Below are 17507 nucleotides of genomic sequence, written 5' to 3'. Positions count from 1 at the left end.
AGGTTCCTGCATACTGCTTTATATAAGACCTTTTTTGGCTACTAACTATGTTAGACATCAGCTACTCAGACTGAAACTGTGTATGTGAGGTATCACCCTCAGGCCAATTCTCTTTACTTTATTCAAGCTGCAGAGAAAATGATGCAATCATTTTAGCAAACAAATTTAGTGGAAAATATTTCGGCCTTCCTCTGGAAAGCTCTAGCACTCCCCTTGGTGTTTGAGAGAAGGATGGACATGTGGTAGCAAAATAGCTTTCGTACCAGGAGAGCACTTTTTCTGCCTCGATTGGAAGGATGCTCCAATATGGACTCTGAAAAAACTTAAAGGCCATGCTTGGTCCAGGATCAGCAAGAAAATATTTCATTACTTTCTTTTTGCTGTCAACCTGCAAGAATCATATCACCTTTATTGTTGAGTACTTGTGTCGTCCCTATATAATAAGAGCTGTTCAGATGCATATACTTGAACCTTCACAGGTTTCCCCTTTCTTCTTTTTCCTCTGGTTAAATGCCTTCCTCCAGGGCTCACAGGCTTAAAAGTCAAAGGTCTTGAAATGTGTATGGGCTTTGAGGTTCAAGCCAACAACTTCTTCCTGCCCTAGTATTCTTTTTGGCTAAGAGAGAAGCTACATGAGAGATTTAAGAAATAGCACCCTAATCTTAGATGTTTGATACCAATACTTATCTGGTCCCAAATGTTAGAATCAGAGTACTGTAGGTTGGAAAGGACCTTTGGAGGTCATCTAGTGCAAGTCCCCACTCAAAGCAGAGCTGATCAGATCAGGTTGCTCAAAGATCCAGTAAAGTCTTGAATGTTTTTAAGAATGCAGAGCTGGGCCACTGTTACAATATTGGATCGCATTCATGTTAAGAAATGGGTTCCTACTGTCTAATCAGAATTTCCCACGTTCCAGCTTGTGTCGTTTGCCTCTTGACCTATTGCTGTGCACCTCTGAGAAGTGTCTGGCTCCATCTTCTCTCTCTCTCTTCTGATCAGGTACTTATAGAAAGTAATAAGATCTCTCCTGTGCCATATCCTGCCCAGGCCACATAGACTCAGCACTCTCAGACTCTCCTTGTATGTCCAGTGCTCCAGCCTCTGACCAGGTTGGTGGCTTCTATTGCATTTCATCCGGAACCTCCATGTCCTTTCTATCCTGGGGAGCCCAGAACTGGAGAGAGCACTTTGGAGGCAGCACACACTTCCACCAGTGCTGAAGAGAAGGGAGGAAACACTTTGCTGGACCTGCTGGCTACACGCTTGCTAATGTAGCCCAGGACACAGTCATCCTTTGTCACAAGGCCATAATTCTGGCTTGTGTTCAACCTGTCGTCTACCAGGCCAGATCCTTTTCTGCCGAGTTGCTTACTAGACTCCAAGCCTATAATGGTGCATGGAGTTATTCCAACCCACATGTAAATCCTTGCATATGCTTTTCTTGAACTTCACGAGCTTCCTGTCAGCCCATTTTTCCAGCCTGTTCAGGTCCCTTGGAATGGAAGCCATCCAGAATATTGACTGCTTCCTGCAGTTTGATATCAGTCACAAACTTTTTCAGCGGGCCCTCCATTCTGTCCTCCAGGACATTAGTGAAGACATTAAAACAATATTGGTCCCTGTATTAAGCCCTGAGGGATGCCATTAGCCACGAGCTAGACCAATATTTTGAGCCCACCAGTCCAGCCAATTCCCTTCCCACATTATCAACCACTTCAACTGGCCAAAATCTGCTCCTTGGAGTCCAGGGTTGGAATTCTGCTGTTTGTCGGCTTGCTCACTGCTCTCAGGATCTTAGCATCCACAGTCTCATGGACACTGCAGTTAAGGCTGTCCTCAATCTTCCCATCTTCAGCCATTCCTTCCTTCTTTTTGAGTGGTGGAGAAGACAAAGCATATTGTCCAGTTGATTCATCATCCAGTCTCCAGCAGCTATCGCTTGCCTTTTCCTCTCAACTGCTTTTTGCCTTCCCCTTCAGGGCACACCTGGCCCTGATGAATTTCCTGACAGGTCTTGTTCCTCCTCAGTACCACAGCAGGTGATGCAGGACCAATGCCCAGAGCCCAAGTCTGGGCTTTGTATGTAAAGGGAATATAGACAAGGGCTGAAGGCTGGAGGAAGTGGTGGCAGGTGGCCAATATATGTTTCTACCCCACAGGATGCTCCAGAGGGGTTTCCTTTGATTATAAATGCTTGGGGGGACTAACCTACTAACTTAGTTAGCCAAAGTAGGTGCCTAAATTTCAGTGCTCAGAATATGTCCTCCAAGGCCACCTGATAGAATATTTCTATTTCTCATTTTCTTAAAAGAAAAATCCTATTGAAATTATATTAAAAAAAAAAACGAAAACAAAACCAAACCAAAAACCAAACAAACGTCAATGTTATTAAGATGGCAAATTCAGGCACTGACAAGTTAAAAATATGTCAGAAATAAGGTTGCCTGCATACTTGTATTTTGGCCCTCTCACGTGTACTACTTCCAAAACAGCTTTCATTACAAAAGGATTGTTCACTCATATTTTTAACTACGTTTAAGTGACAAATAACAGTTCATAAGGAGACTTTTGCAGTAATAGAGAGATACTGTGTGTAGAAAGGGAGTAATTTCAAAGAGGCACTCTTCTAGCAGTTTAAAACTTCAGAGTTGACTTGTGAGGAGCAGTAGCATAGCTTGGTTGAACTACATGTGGTATAAGGAAGGAAATAGAGTCTCTGTTCAGTTATCTACCAGTGTTAATTTTCACTTTCCCTCTTTTTCAATGCCTCCGGCACTCCTGGCCCAGGACCTGTACTGTTATACCACCCACCAGAAGTGCTATATCATTATATATACATTATCTAATTAGTAAGTTAATTACAGTGTGCGATGAAATCATTATGAAACCCACTTACCCAAGGACATGCTATATCTTAACTAAGATATAAGCATCTATATAGGCATAATCATGGCAATATTTTAATTTTTCTTGAAACAGTCCATTCTCACCTAATTATAAAGTCTGCGCTTGGAAACTGGCATTCAGATTTTTGGGGGGCTTTTTTGCCCCTTTTGGTCCATGTGTAGATTTGTGAAATTAACTTGTCAGTAACTTAAGCCTATTAAATTCGCTATTAAACCAGTTACGCCAGTCTGTACAAAGTTTTTGAACATACCTCTGCACCAAACTGTTTCTCTCAGAGGGGCAGAGAAGGTTGCCTGCAAAAGCTGACTTACTCAGTGTCCGCCAAATGAGGCAGAAAAGCAGAGTGAAGCAAATGAAGGCCCAGTTCCACTCGTGGTTTTTCCCCACTGTAGACACTCCCATGAACACAAAAATCAGGGTCTCGCTGACGCTGCTCAGCATCTTCATGAAATATTTTATTGTGGTATAGGAATTCTGGGAAACATTCTCCTCCACGTATTTTTTCATTGTCACTGCGCATGCTGTCATCCTGCACCAGGCAAAACATCAGATATCAGCCACAACTTGTTTTTCTTTTCTTTTAAGAACAACCTCATCTTTCATTACCTGCACTCTCCGTCACCAGCCTCTGACCTTCCTAATACCAAGAAGCATTTTAATTCTTCAGTAATGTTAGCTATTTCATTAGATAGAAGACCATCTCCATTCAGCTTTACAAATACATTTTGCATACAGGAAAAAGGAAGCAAACCAGTCAGCCTTCCTGATGAGGAAATGAATTTATCATGTTCCAGTTCAAAGCCTAGCCTGTTTTATCCTGAATGCCTAAGACGCAGCCACCAAACACCAAATATTTGAGTCTCAAACAAAGGGAAAGTCAGTTTTGTACCAGCCTCTGGATGGATCGGTTCGAGGGATATAACCCGCCTCTTATTGACCTTCTCCTTTGAGGTGATGGTGGGAGAACATGTTGGTAGTCTTATGCCAGGTCCAAAGCTCCTGGTGGCTCCCTGCCAGCTGGCTGGCAGATCAGCAGGGCTAGGGTAAGCTTTGGTGACTCTCCACTCACAGCAGCCCATTTCTGTAGAGCAGGGGGAAACTCAGTTATCCAACAGAGGTGTCCTTCACGTCTTTTAGTTACCCAGGGTGTGGGGAATGGACCTAAGGAAGCAAAAGGATGTTTTCCACCTCTTCGTTGCCTGCTTCAGAGGCATCCACAGCCGCCCAGCACAGACACTGGTAGCAATCCCATGGAGCAGTAGTCCACTACTACTGAAGGGGTTTTACTCTTCCCCACTTCATTTTCCATAGTCATAGGTAATAGATAGATTGAGTGATATGCTATGTGATATTCCACCATCTATCTAGTTTCTACTGATATTATTTTAGTCTTCGGGGGCTTCTTGTGATGATATTTTTCCAAACCTGTGAATTCAGAGAACGCTGACTGTTCATTAAATAACCCTTCATCTAGTTTCTTCTCATTTAATTTCCACTGAAGAAATCTCAAGGGTATTCTGGTGGAGCTAAGACATTTAGCAGGTCCAAGGACACTCTTAAGACAAGGCCATTAGGCATTAATGTTTAATACTGTTGACTTTCAGAGACACATGCATAATAGACTTTCATGATCCAAGTGAAAAACGAATGAATTCCTCAATAATTCAGAAGGGTGACAAAAAGTTCCCATCCCTAAAACAAGCAATAATTTCCTTAATGAAGCAGTAAGAATAATAAATCCCAATTATATTAACATTCTTTTATTACTAATAATTTCACCAGTCTAATGAAAATAAGGAGCAAAAGAAATAAAGAGCTATATAGTCTAGTGTAATGAATAGGCAGGAAAGCAGTATTTTGGGCAGTGCAGTTAGGAATGGGTCCATAGCGTATTAGTGCTCACTACATAGTAGGTCTAAACCTGTTCAGCTAAAGTCACCAGTCACCTCAATTGGAGCAAATTGTACTATGCAAAACATAGTACAAAGACTCATCTGCTTTGTCTAATTGCTCAGAAAAACGTATCTCCTCTCTAACTACTTATTTAGTTATATTGCTTCCTGCCATCCTGCAAAGGTTGTTTTTACAAAGCCAGTTCTGCTCTGAAGCTGAACAAACTGGGGTTGTTCAGCCTGGAGAAGAGAAGAATCCAGGGAGACCTTATTGTGGTCTTTCAGTACTTAAAGGGGGCTTATAAAAAGCTGGGAACAGACTTTTTAGTAGGCCCTGTAACGATAGGACAAGGGGTGGTGGTTTTTAACTAAAGGAGGGTAGTTTTAGATAAGGAAGAAATTTTTTACAATGAGGGTGATGAAACACTGGAACAGGTTGTCCAGAGAGGTGGTACATACCCCATCCCTGGAAGTGTTCAAGACCAGGCTGGATGTGGCTTTGAGCAATCTGATCTAGTGGAAGGTTTCTCTTCTCATTGCAGGGTGGTTGGACTAGATGACCTTTAAAGGTCTTTTCCAACCCAAACTGTTCTGTGATTCTATGAAACCAGGGTTTGACAAGTGAAGGTGAGTAAATGCACTCTCTCACTTTCACCTCTATTCCTTCCTTTCTTTTCTGACTCCTTCCCTGCCACCATGCTCTTTCCTTCCCATAACACTCCTCTCCACATTTACTGCAGTTGATAGACCTGGCAGCTTTCTCTCTGCAGTGGGCACCCGTGCCATCACAGCACTTTAAGGAAGTAGTCCCCAGCACTACAGCAGTATCAAGCTACCCTGATCACATCAAAATATGATCTTCAATATCCATATACATGAGTATATGTATGCATATGTGCTTGATGTTCTCGGTTGTCTGGTTTTGCCTAGTTTGAGTTTCAGTGATACTGTTCAAATGTAATGTAATTCCAATAAATTGTGTTAGAGCTGATGTTCGCAGCTGTATACAAAAGCTATATACTCGAACAGTCTTAATTATGTTTTCCATACTCATTACTTTTCATCTCTCTTGTAATCTGATGGTGATGCTGGTTAGAAATAAAATCAGATACGCTATTATCAAATCATTCTTTCATTCTGGTGATCTTATCAGAGGTAGCAGCCAGATGGTGGCAGCACTAGTCATTTTACCCACAGCATGCAGTATTTTTTCCAACAGGCAAAAATCTAAAAGAATTTCAGAGCAGATATGCACTCCTCAGTACTATATCTATGTAGATGCTGACTGTGAGTTTGTTTTTCCTAGTAACCATTGCATTTTACAGATCACTTAGAAGCCGTCCACTGCAGATCTCTAGGCCAGAGACTGAAAATGCCTGTCTTGTACCAAGCTCAAGCAAACCACCTTCTCAAAACCCTCAAGAGGGCATCCAAACAGTCGTAAGGGATACTCACGCCAAAATGCCTGAGATGTAAAGGGTTTCAGCGGACAAGTATGACAGGTAGCTGAACATGAAGACCAGCAGGGGTTCGATAGCAGAAACGTTGTGGGTGAATCGAGTCATGAACGCTGAAACAAATCCAAAGACGATGCCAAACAACACGCCACCCAGCCCCACCACAAAGAAGCGAGCGAAGCCAGCAAAGACATCGACGGATTCGATCTCTTCATACCTGTGCATCTGGGTAAAGGCGATGAAGATGTTATATAAAACCTACGTGAGAAAATAAGGAGACAGGAGTCAGGCATCTTTCTGAACCTGGCAGACTTACTTATTTTGGAGGGGTACATGTGTGTGTGTGTATATGCCTAAAATTTCTTTAGACAGCTCAGCAAAGTAACAGTTAAAATCTCAGCTGATTCTTAATAAATCCTGGAATTAAGGGTCTGTTAAGCGTCCTGAAAAACAGCAAAAAGAAAAAAAAAAAAAGAAGGGTAGATGGTTATGTAGTAAGATTAAAACTCTGGAAGATCAAATGCAATTGAAGTAACTGAAAAATACTCATGCTTTTTGTTTTCTAAAGGTAAATTTAATTATTGGTGTTTGTACCAGATGTTGAAAACCCAGCTGGGTATCTTACCAACCCCAGGCTCTCCCCTCCACATTCTCTTTTTGACTCAGGATGGGGCAGGGCAGTGACAAAGAATCACACTTTTTGATTTAAATCCTATTTAGGTTGTTTGTATGATCAGTAGACTGGACACACTTCATTAGGTGGACTCTGGAATGTTAAATGTTTTTTAATAACACTTGTGCACAAAAATCATTAGAAATCACTGGGAATGGGAAAGGAAGCAGGAGAGGGAAGGGAAGGGAAGGGAAGGGAAGGGAAGGGAAGGGAAGGGAAGGGAAGGGAAGGGAAGGGAAGGGAAGGGAAGGGAAGGGAAGGGAAGGGAAGGGAAGGGAAGGGAAGGGAAGGGAAGGGAAGGGAAGGGAAGGGAAGGGAAGGGAAGGGAAGGGAAGGGAAGGGAAGGGAAGGGAAGGGAAGGGAAGGGAAGGGAAGGGAAGGGAAAAGGAAAATGATAGCCTTAGTTTCATATTGTCGCTAGCTAGATAAATTCAACCTCTCTGTCCTCACGTATTTTGGATTTGATGTCATTTAACCTCCTTCCCAGGAATTCTGTGTCAATGTCAAAGTGGGAACAACAAGCTGTGGTACTCTAGATGGCGTAAAGACCCTTCACACATATATTTTGACTGGAAAGCTTGAAATGACAAAAATAAAAAGAGAACAATGTCAGATTAGAAGAAAGACTGAATTTGCTACATTATATAATTTGATCTGTAAAAATAATTTCATTTAGTTTAGAGCAAATAAGTTTATCATACTTATCAATTATTTATTTTCTGCAGAAATTTGTAATGAAAAATCTTCAATATATTCTACTTCCATCCATCTTTCAGAAACTAAAGGAAAGTTTCTACAGTAATGAGTGGTGTAGTAATAAAAAGGTCTTAGAGATTGCTGACAGTTGGTTAACATTAAGTCCTGTCAGATCTGTTTACAGGGATTGTGTAACACATGAAAATCATCTTTCAGTTTTCATGAGAATTTGGGGAACATCTAAAGACACTAACTCTCCAAAGCTGTTGCACCAAAGCATTAGTTCAAAAATACAAAATAGACCAAAATCTTTTGCCTTATCTGTTTTTATCTGGTCTTTCTTCTTCATATAGTTAATTTCAGAAGGCTATTAAGAAGATTAAAGCAGATATTTGCAGGTAGAAGAGTCAAGCTTATTAGGATAATAATTATTCCCCAGCTACTATCTAATTTTAAATTGCTACTGGGAACATATGACCTTGAGCTGTCACATAGACTGTTCTCCAGGAGGCTCATTGCCAATATTTCCGGGGGACAAACAAAGCACAACAAAATGTTTCATGTGAGAAAATACCCTGAACTGCTTTTTCCTTATCAAAAATTGAAATTAATTAAATTGTAAAATTAAAAAAAAAAAAAGCGTAAAATTAAGCTCTTCAGTGGCCAATAAGGAAAAGAGGGCTCATGTCTCCACTGTAACTAAACCTTACTGTACGTACCATATAGCTTTTAATTACAAAGCCTGTTTTCTCTGTTCCCCATTTCTTGCAGACTTCAACCTTTTCCTAAGACTTGTGATTCTTTATGAATGATAAAAAGGCATGAATCTATGCTGACTTATGCATATAGCAGATTATCCCTCTAGTTCCTAAAGTGTTTATATGATATAACTGAATTCACATTAAAATGCAAATTATGGAAATATGACATAATTTCTACTTTTTTGTAACATGCTTTGTGGGAGTAAACTGTTCCATGCAACATCATGAACCGAATCATACAAGTCAGGCTCCATCTGAATGCTGCTTGGCTAAAATAGATTGCAGTGTTTATGCCAGTAAATGGAGTACTATAATTCTTTATGTGGTAGGAAAGCCTTAATCAATTTAGGATGCCTTTGTTCACTCAAAAAGAAGGAATGGACTGATAGTTGACCTCATTTAACAATCCTGAGAACGTCATGCTTTGGGTTTTTTGAAGGGGATGTTACCATGTAGTGGTGTACCACTGGATGACTGTTAGAGCTAGGAAAAGAAAGAGAGAGGTGGCTTTGTTGCCCACAGCGGACCTCCCCAGGGACTGGTCCCTGCTCTTACAAACATTGCACATGCCATCCACATCAGAAGCATTGGAAAAAAGATTTTCAGGTGACTATCTTAACCACCAACAGAGGCAGCCTTCATAACTCTTTTTTTCCACCCTGATAACTCTTTCTGACCACATGTGTTTAATTGTACTCTAAACAACTCAAACAACTTCAACAGCAGAAACAGCGAATATCTCCATTCTCCTTCCAAGCACCTATATATCCCACTGGTCAAAGCCTTGCTCGGCAACATCAGAGAGGTAAATTCAAATCCCCTCAAATAAAGAAATTAATTTTACTTGGGTATCCTCATGCAGTAGATTTCTTTAACTGCTCTGCTACTGCATACAAAGAAGAGAGGGAACCATTGGAGAAAATAGTCACTGCCCCTTCATTTTGAGTACAGCATGATGTATAGGTGTCCTCAGTGTTTCTAAAACCAAGCCTCAGAGATGAAGTAGCCAGGGGAAATATTCTGTTTCCTGATGCACACAGGAGCTCAGCTCCTGTTGAGACAGAAATGGTCTGTGTAAATGCAGGAGCAGAGCTTCTGATGCCTGAAACGCTTTGCAGCAAAATCAGAGTCCTCCACCTGTGTTCAGGTTTGAATGAAATCTGCACTGGATTTACCAATATCACTGCTTTGAATAGGTCTTTGAAACTCCACTAATGTGTGATACATGCTAGGATCAGTCCTGTTGCTGTCTGCACTATTCTGATGCTAACAGTCTGCTCAGAAGCAACAGGGAAAAGAAGCAATTAACTGGACCTGAAGTCTTCTTGTTCATGGCCTAACTGAAGAGAATAGGAAAAAGCACAAATGGATAGAAGGAGTAAATTATCGACTTTTATACCAGTCAAAGCCATAACTCCTAAATCATCATTCTAATTCCACGGTCTGATATTTTGCAAATTTTTAATACCAGGAAATTGAACTAAATATAGGAGAGGGAGCTATTGTTGCCTCAAATGTAATACACAAGTTCAGCAAAATTCATACCATTTTTTCCTGCTGGAGAAAAAAATGTTCAAGCTGGTAAGCAGACTGGAGAGAACCAGGAAATATTTGCATTTAAACAATAGAAAAATATGTATGTTTAATATATCTTGGTGATATTATCTTTTTAAACACATAGAGTTAACTCAAATGAAACTGTTAAGAGAGAAACAGGGAGGAAATGGTAAGATAAGACACCTGAGATAAACCATTTTAAAGCCTTTAAAAAAGCAAGTGGGGTACCAGAAAGGAGAAAGCCACCTATTGTGCTCCATCCAGGTGACAAACACTTCAGTCTTCTCAAACATGAAGCCAAGCAGAGATTTTGAAAACTTGAATGCCCAGAAAATGGTTGAGAGGTGAGTGATGCAGAGATACATCAGCAGGAGCTGACAAGTTGATAGCAGCATAGCTGCTGTGAGAACAGCCCCAAAGAGGGCACATGGGGCAAAGGGAACTCAGTGGTGTAGCTAACACTACCCACGTACAGCCCTTTCATCTCTTTTGATAACACACCTAGTGCTGCTGAGGAATGCCTAAATACCACTGTTTTTAAAGGCTTTCTGTCCCTACGCATTTATGCTGTAGCAGGATCCTGACTGAAAGCTCATGTAAATACCATCAAGAGTTGGACCCCCATCATAAATAACAGCTGGGAGCAAAGGGAAGGCAAGGTAGAGAGCCAGTCAAAAAAAGGATGAAACAAGGTCTTCCAGAGTGATAAAGAGGTATTACCTTTTGAGGTCTGCACTTTAAGGAACTAAAAAGACAAGTGGAAGTGATAGATGCATTGGGGATTTTTTTGTTACAACTATAACATGTTATCAGTTTGCATGTAAAGTGAAGTAACATTTGCCCCTTAGTTCTACATCAGCCCTACATCTCTGATTCACCAAGAGGAAGGATTGATAATCAATAGGCTGTGGCTGCAAGAAATTACTTCATTCTTTTTCCTTTTTGCATTACTCATAAACTGCACTCCTCCCATGAAGTCTTTCAGCAATGAACTCTGTACAGATTTTACAGGTCCGAGTTGTGCTGTACCTCATGTGCAACAGTATCTGAGCAGTTTTTATGTGTTTTAGATTCCTGTGATTCAAATTCTGTAAAGATCTTATCTAGCGAAACTCCTTAACTTGCAGTTAACTTGCAGCACGTGAGCAGTCCTGTTGGTTTCTGAGCAATGAATTTCCTGCTTGAAATTTCTTCCTTGAAGAAATTCCATGTGTTCTAAGTGGTTTTGTCAATTGTGGTTTACCACTAGAATTTCAGGTTGCTCCAAGTTTTAGTAGAACTAATGAGAAGAGGAGAAAAGTATTAGCAAAAGGAGCTCTGTAAAAACACTCTTTTGTTATTTAAAAAACAAAACAAAACAAAACAAAAAATAACCCAAAAAACCCCAACAAACCAACAGCAACAAAAACCCCAAAATCTCTCTTGTTTCAGAAGCATTGTTTCTGGATACTTGAGATAAGACAGCTAAGAAAGGTGAACATTTGTCAGATGACAATTTTTTTACCGAGAGAAACAGAGCTATGTAAATTTATTAGTACCTTTTGGAATTCCTGTCTAAGGTCTCTTGGGAACTTCCTAGAAGGGGCTGGAGGAAGGAGTACGGCCTTCAGAGGTTGTCCACATCTGGCTTTTTTTTTCTTTTTTTTTTTGCAGAGGGCTTTCTAAGGCATGTGACAAGGCAGGGTCTCCTGTCTTTAAGCAATACAATTTTCTATTTATTTGCTTGCACAGTGTCAAGAATGTTCCTACCAGCAAAATCGGCTGTAGCTTATCCCTTCAGTGAATGCAAGAGCAAGATGTGACGTCTAATGTGTGTGCGTGCTTCCCTCTTCCAGTAGCTCTAAACCAATATGTTTTTGAAAGAGTTAATATAAGATGAAATCTTTCCATAGATTAAAATTACTTGTGTGTAATGAGTGGAGCATCCATAAAACAAATAATGCATCTAGGATGTCCGTAGAGCTGCTCTTGTTCTGTGCCCAATAACCTTACAAGCCACAAGACCCCAAAGAAAGGAAGACAAGGAATGGAAAGAAACTCACCACAGTTATGCCATCATTTAGCAATGACTCTCCAAAGATCATCATGTAAAGCTGCTCATTAACAGAGGCTTCTTCAAAAACTACCAGAGCTGCCACAGGATCCACAGCTGAAATCATGCTGCCAAAGAGCAGGTTCTGCAGCAGGTTCAGGTCGGTCAGGCCGAAGGCTTCAATCTGGCAGACTCCGTAGAGGGACAGGCCAATCCCAAATGAGTTTAGCAGAGATCCCAGCACAGACCACCACAGGATGGACCCAAAGTTTTCAAAAAATGGGCGAGTTGGCATGAAATAACCCTCCTCCAGGACAATGGGTGGAAGGAGATACAAGAAGTAAATACTTGTGTTCATCACTGGTGGAGATTTGTGATCAGAAGCAAAGATGATCACTCCTACCAGTGCTCCAATGGCAATCAGGATGCAGCTTTCAGGCATGAGTCTTGGTAGTCGGTGATAGAGATGGAAACCTTGAATAAAACATTAGGGTATTATTCAAGTTGAAATTAACCTGGTGTCAGATAGATGTTTTGCCTGCCTTTGAATACTTTATCTTCACACAGCCAGGTTTTGCTCTTAGGATCATGAAAGTAAAAACAGGTAATACTGTTGCCTTCAAAATTAAACATTTCCAGACTTGCATCACTAAAGCAGGGGAAGAATTTGGCCATGAATCTCTTCACTTTCTGCTCACTGGCTCTTGATTTCTGAGCAAGTGTGCCTGAGCCTAAGCTCCACTTCTAGGAATACAGAAATGTCTTTCAAAAGGTTCTCCACAATTTGGAAAGAAAACACTCTTCAGGAGTCCTTGCTGCCCATCCACTACTGCCAAACCTCTGGGACACAGTCTTGTTCCTCCATCTCAAAGAAGCCCCTATCCCTGGCTGCGGGTTTGAAGGCATTTCCCCTCCCCCAGTGCTGAGGAGGGTCCCTGGCTGCAGATCTCCTGCTGTATTTGGGTTGACCAGAAACCTGGAGAAGCCCAGGGGAGCAGGGAGCAGCTGAGATGCCATGGTCTGCTCAGCCCCCTCCACTTCCAACCCTCCCCTGAAGGATTGCATGGACTTCAGGTGATCTACAGACAGAGGGAGGGAGTACTCATGAACAAGAAAATATCCAAAGCATAAGGAATGAAGCCGCAGTAACATAAGGCTTTGTACAAGCTGATAAACCTTGCTTTCCTGGGAAAACTGCTGTTCCTACATAAATTACACAACATTTTGTAAATAACCTTATGAGTTAGTTTACAGAAACAAAACCAGTGATTTCAGTGGAGCTGAAAGAACTACCAGCAGCCATCATATATCTGAGAAAATAATGTATCCTAAGGGATTTTTTTTCCTCACTAGAGAAAAGGCTGAGTCTACACCAGCAAATTAAGCAGGCCAAAGACTTTTCCTAGCGGAAATGTTCAGCTTGCACCCATACAGCCAAATTCTCTTCCCTGCACCCAGCAAGAAGTGGTCACATCCAAACTGCCTGTGGGAACAGATCCTGGCCCACGTGTGCCCAGGCTTGTCAACATGGGCTAGAGCTGAAAAGGAGCATGCCAATACTGATGTGGTATGAACAGTCACACACCGTTTCCTGGCAGGGTGCTTGTTAGTTTACAAGCATAGATGTAACCAAGCTGTTTTACAGACAAATGGTTACAAATACTGTATAAATGTTGTGGGTGTGAACCTCCTCCTGTCCACCTTCATGTACTACTACTGCAGCTGTGTTCATGTAATTCTTCCCATTTGACACGAATACTGATACCATTACTAAGATAATGTCTAGCAATGGCTCATCTGGTTGCTATACCAGGAACTGTGTAATCATGTTGCGAATGAGAGGTGTCTCCATTAGAAGTGTAAGGAATTTTTCAAAATTTACAAGAATGAGAATGAGGCAGACTAAGAAACATATAAAGCTCCATCCAGCCTGATCTTGAACATTTCCAGGGATGGGGCATCCACAACTTCTTTGGGCAACCTGTTCCAGTGCCTCACCACACTCACAATAAAGAATTTCTTTCTAATATCTAACCTAAATCTCCCCTCTTTCATCTTAAAACTCTTACCCCTCATCCTATCGCTACACTCTGACACTCCCACCCCATCTTTCCTGTAGGTACCCTTTAAGTACTAGAAGGCCACTATAAGGTCTCCCCAGAGCCTTCTCTTCTCCAGGTTGAACAACCCCAACTCTCTCAGCCTGTCTTCATAGGAGAAATTTCATAAAATTTTTATGAAATTTTAAATAATTTATTTAGAAGACTATTTGTTTTTACCAAAAAGTATGTTAAGATCATAACTCTATTCATGTTATTTTTTTAATTTAAAAAGTCATGTTCAGGTCTTCTGTCAGTTTTACAGAATAATGGGATTGTTTTGCCTTTTGAGATCTCAGAAATATTTCCCACCCTGGAACCCTGAAATCCAGAAAGAAGGTAATACCTGAATAAAACACTGAAAATTTGTAACAGTTTGGAAATCTTCCCTGGGTAACTAGATTATTCAGACAAACTCCTTCTTCCAAGTAGATTTGAAGTCAGCAGCTCCACACTTTTCATCAAGAATAATACTATTTGAAAACTCCCAGCTAAGGAACAGGTCTGCTTGGGAGGCATCACACAGTTCTTCTAAAGTATCTCTTTCTTGCTCAAAACACGAATATTGAGTAGATGTGTCATGTGGAAAGTCCTGTGCTTTTATGGATGATGAATAAAGAAATTGATCAATACGCTCACTGCTAACACACTCTGCTGATGCCATAACAACAAATTTGATTTGTGAAAATTTTTATTATTTTAGTAGTGAAGACATTCGTTTATAGAAATCGGATTGAGATCATCAGCTATTACAAAACTGGCAAATCATGGTCAGTGATAACAATTTTTGTCAGTTGTGTGACTATGACATGAAAAATGTTTATCTTCAGGCCACCACCAGAAAATCATCAGTTTCACCTACCAATCTGTTCTATAGTAACGTTTAAAAATCCCATGGAAAGATCAAAAGAACAGGGTGCAGTTCACATGTGTGCAGCTCTTCATTATTACCATCTTCTTCATTTATTTGATATTGCTGCATTAATTCTGAATGGTCAAAATAATTTGAGCCTAGCCATGCAAATGTGTACGACACATGGTGAGCCATTTTGCTGTGTTAATTGCAGTCCCTATTTCTCCCAATTGAGTCATCTTTCTTCATTCAAATACCTACATGGAGCTCTAACAGAAGATAGATGTATTGGTATGTATTCAAAAGGCACTTACCCTGTATCTCTGGTGACCTACAGCCTCTTAGACCCTCAGTCCCTCTCTTCTTGTATTAGTCTCTGACCAACTTTGAACAGCAAACATGGAAAATAAAGACTCATAGGGAAATATTTCCTGTTATTTGCACAACAGAAGAATTCTTCCCACTTTTCTCCCCCGAATTCGATATGCTTGAAGTTTCAATCTGGAATTACTGATTTCTACATCTGTAGCAAGTTGTAATTTCTGCTATCTTGTGATATTTAAAGACTGGAAAAAGGGATGGACAGCACTGCGTAGGGGAGCTCCATTGCTACTCACTAGCATAGACAACAATAGAGGCATGAGGGTTAGAGGTCATACATTTACTTAAGTAAACTGGAAACATTCAGAGGTGGAATTTTGTCATTGTCATGGTAATGAACACACCTGTTCTTTTGATGACAGAAGCTGTAAAAATAATCCATACAAAAATGCATGGAAGATACTTGATTACATAGTGCGTTTTTAACTTCTTGCAGAGATAGGAGGACCCAAGATCCCATTTCCTACTTACCTATTTTTGCAAGAGAGGCAAGGAGGATCCAAAGAGTAACTTCGTAGGGAATTTGCACATAGTCATAGTCCACTGTGAAAACATGTAGCCTCATATCTTCTGAAGAGCCAACAGCATCCCCATGATCAGGTTCATTGTGAGGCAAGAAGCTGTTGCTCAGCTTGGGCTTATCCACATCAGCAGCAGCAGAACAGGATACCAGACTCAACAGCAACGGCAACCAGTTCAAAAGCTTTACATGTGCCAGAGCGGCAGAGCCCATGTCTGGGGCTGTGACTATTTTATTACAGATAAAGCATATAGTGGGTGCACAAAGGTATGCAACACTCACTCCTGTTAATTCACGTTGTTCATAGCCACGGCCGCTTCTTCTCAGGGCTGCTTCATTTGCCTATTACAGGTCATTTTAAAAGCCCTAATGTGCCTGTTCTGTTCCTTGTGTTACAGGCGGACCTGGAGTTTGTATGAAGATACCGGTTCTGCAGGTTCCTCTGACCCAGATAAACCTTGGCCACAGTATCACCCTGTTGAAGAAGAAAAAGCCCTTTCCAACTATGTTACTTATCCAGCCATTCCGATCTTTTTTCCCCCTGTCTGAAAAAGCAAAAAAAGAAAAAAAAGCTGTAATGCACAGCATTCAGACAGGAAGTGCAGCAAGAGTAAATAGCATCAGGTGGAAGAGATGGTGGCACCCTGGACAAGCAGGAGAGCCTGCTCCATATCTTTCTCTCCTGCCCTCAATCCCCGTCTGCCTCCCCAGAGCAACTGGCACCTCGGGTACCACACTTGGCACTGCTCACTGGTCCTGTCTCACCTGGTAACAAAACTACTTGGTGTGTAAATAAACGGACTCTCTAGGGCCTACAGTAGGGACATCTGGTGGAGGACCACGCAAATAATGTTCTTGTTCAGAAATGTATGTATGTAACCCAGCACATTGTAACAATAGAAAGAGGAAGGTCTGAGTCACATCACGTGCCTGAAACTGGATTGTGAGTTGTCTTATATTTGATATTCGTTTTACTCATGCCAGCAAGGCATTTACTGGAGAACCACATTATCCTCACAGAATCACAGAATCACCTAGGTTGGAAGGGACCTTTTAAGATCATCTAGTCCAACTGATGAAAAAAAAAAAAAAAAAAAAAAAAACAAACAAACAAAAAAAAAAAAAACAAAAAAACCCAAAAAACACACAACACCCACAAACAAACCACACACACCACCACACCACCCAACACTAATCCATATTCCCAAGCACCATGTCAACTCCTCTCTTGAATACCTCCAGGGATGGTGCCTCAACCACCTCCCTGGGCAGCCCATTCCAATGCCTGCCAACCCTTTCAGTAAAGACATATTTCCTAATATCTAACCTGAACTTCCCCTGGCGTAACTTGAGGCCATTGCCTCTTGTCCTATCATCTGTAACTTGGGAGAAGAGACCGACCCCCGCCTCTCTACAGCCTCCTTTCAGGAGGCCTTCCTTTCATCCTCCTCCAACATGGTATTCATCCTTATGGAATATTTATTTTTTTTAAAAGATCAGCCTCTTCTCTCCTCCAAAAAAACCCTAGCATATTTAGTGTTAGGATAAGAAAGTGTGCAAACATAGTAGTGTTGGTTAGAAGCTGCTAAAGCCTGCATTACATACATTAGAAGTGAGTAAATTTAATTTACTGACAAATTATTCCAACTGCCCACTGATTTGACTGTGTTGGAAAACAG

General features: G+C 41.0%; 1 protein-coding gene across 1 annotated transcript in view; it reads right to left on the bottom strand.

Annotated features, from left to right (window-relative positions):
- The window catches only part of SLC9A4 (solute carrier family 9 member A4), a 34934-nt gene extending 18893 nt beyond the window's left edge, over positions 1-16041 (bottom strand). The window contains exons 1-4 of the mRNA XM_074162566.1: positions 15780-16041; positions 11986-12449; positions 6255-6514; positions 3219-3436 (exon numbers count right to left, since the gene is read on the bottom strand). Coding sequence (XP_074018667.1) covers positions 3219-3436; positions 6255-6514; positions 11986-12449; positions 15780-16041 — 1204 coding nt within the window. The remainder of the gene's footprint in view (positions 1-3218; positions 3437-6254; positions 6515-11985; positions 12450-15779) is intronic.
- Positions 16042-17507: the final 1466 nt, after the last annotated feature.

The sequence above is a fragment of the Numenius arquata genome, chromosome 1 (genome assembly GCF_964106895.1).
Source record: "Numenius arquata chromosome 1, bNumArq3.hap1.1, whole genome shotgun sequence".
Taxonomy (NCBI): Eukaryota; Metazoa; Chordata; class Aves; order Charadriiformes; family Scolopacidae; genus Numenius; species Numenius arquata.
Note: the sequence above shows the minus strand (reverse complement) of the source record. Positions and strands in the feature narration are given on the sequence as shown.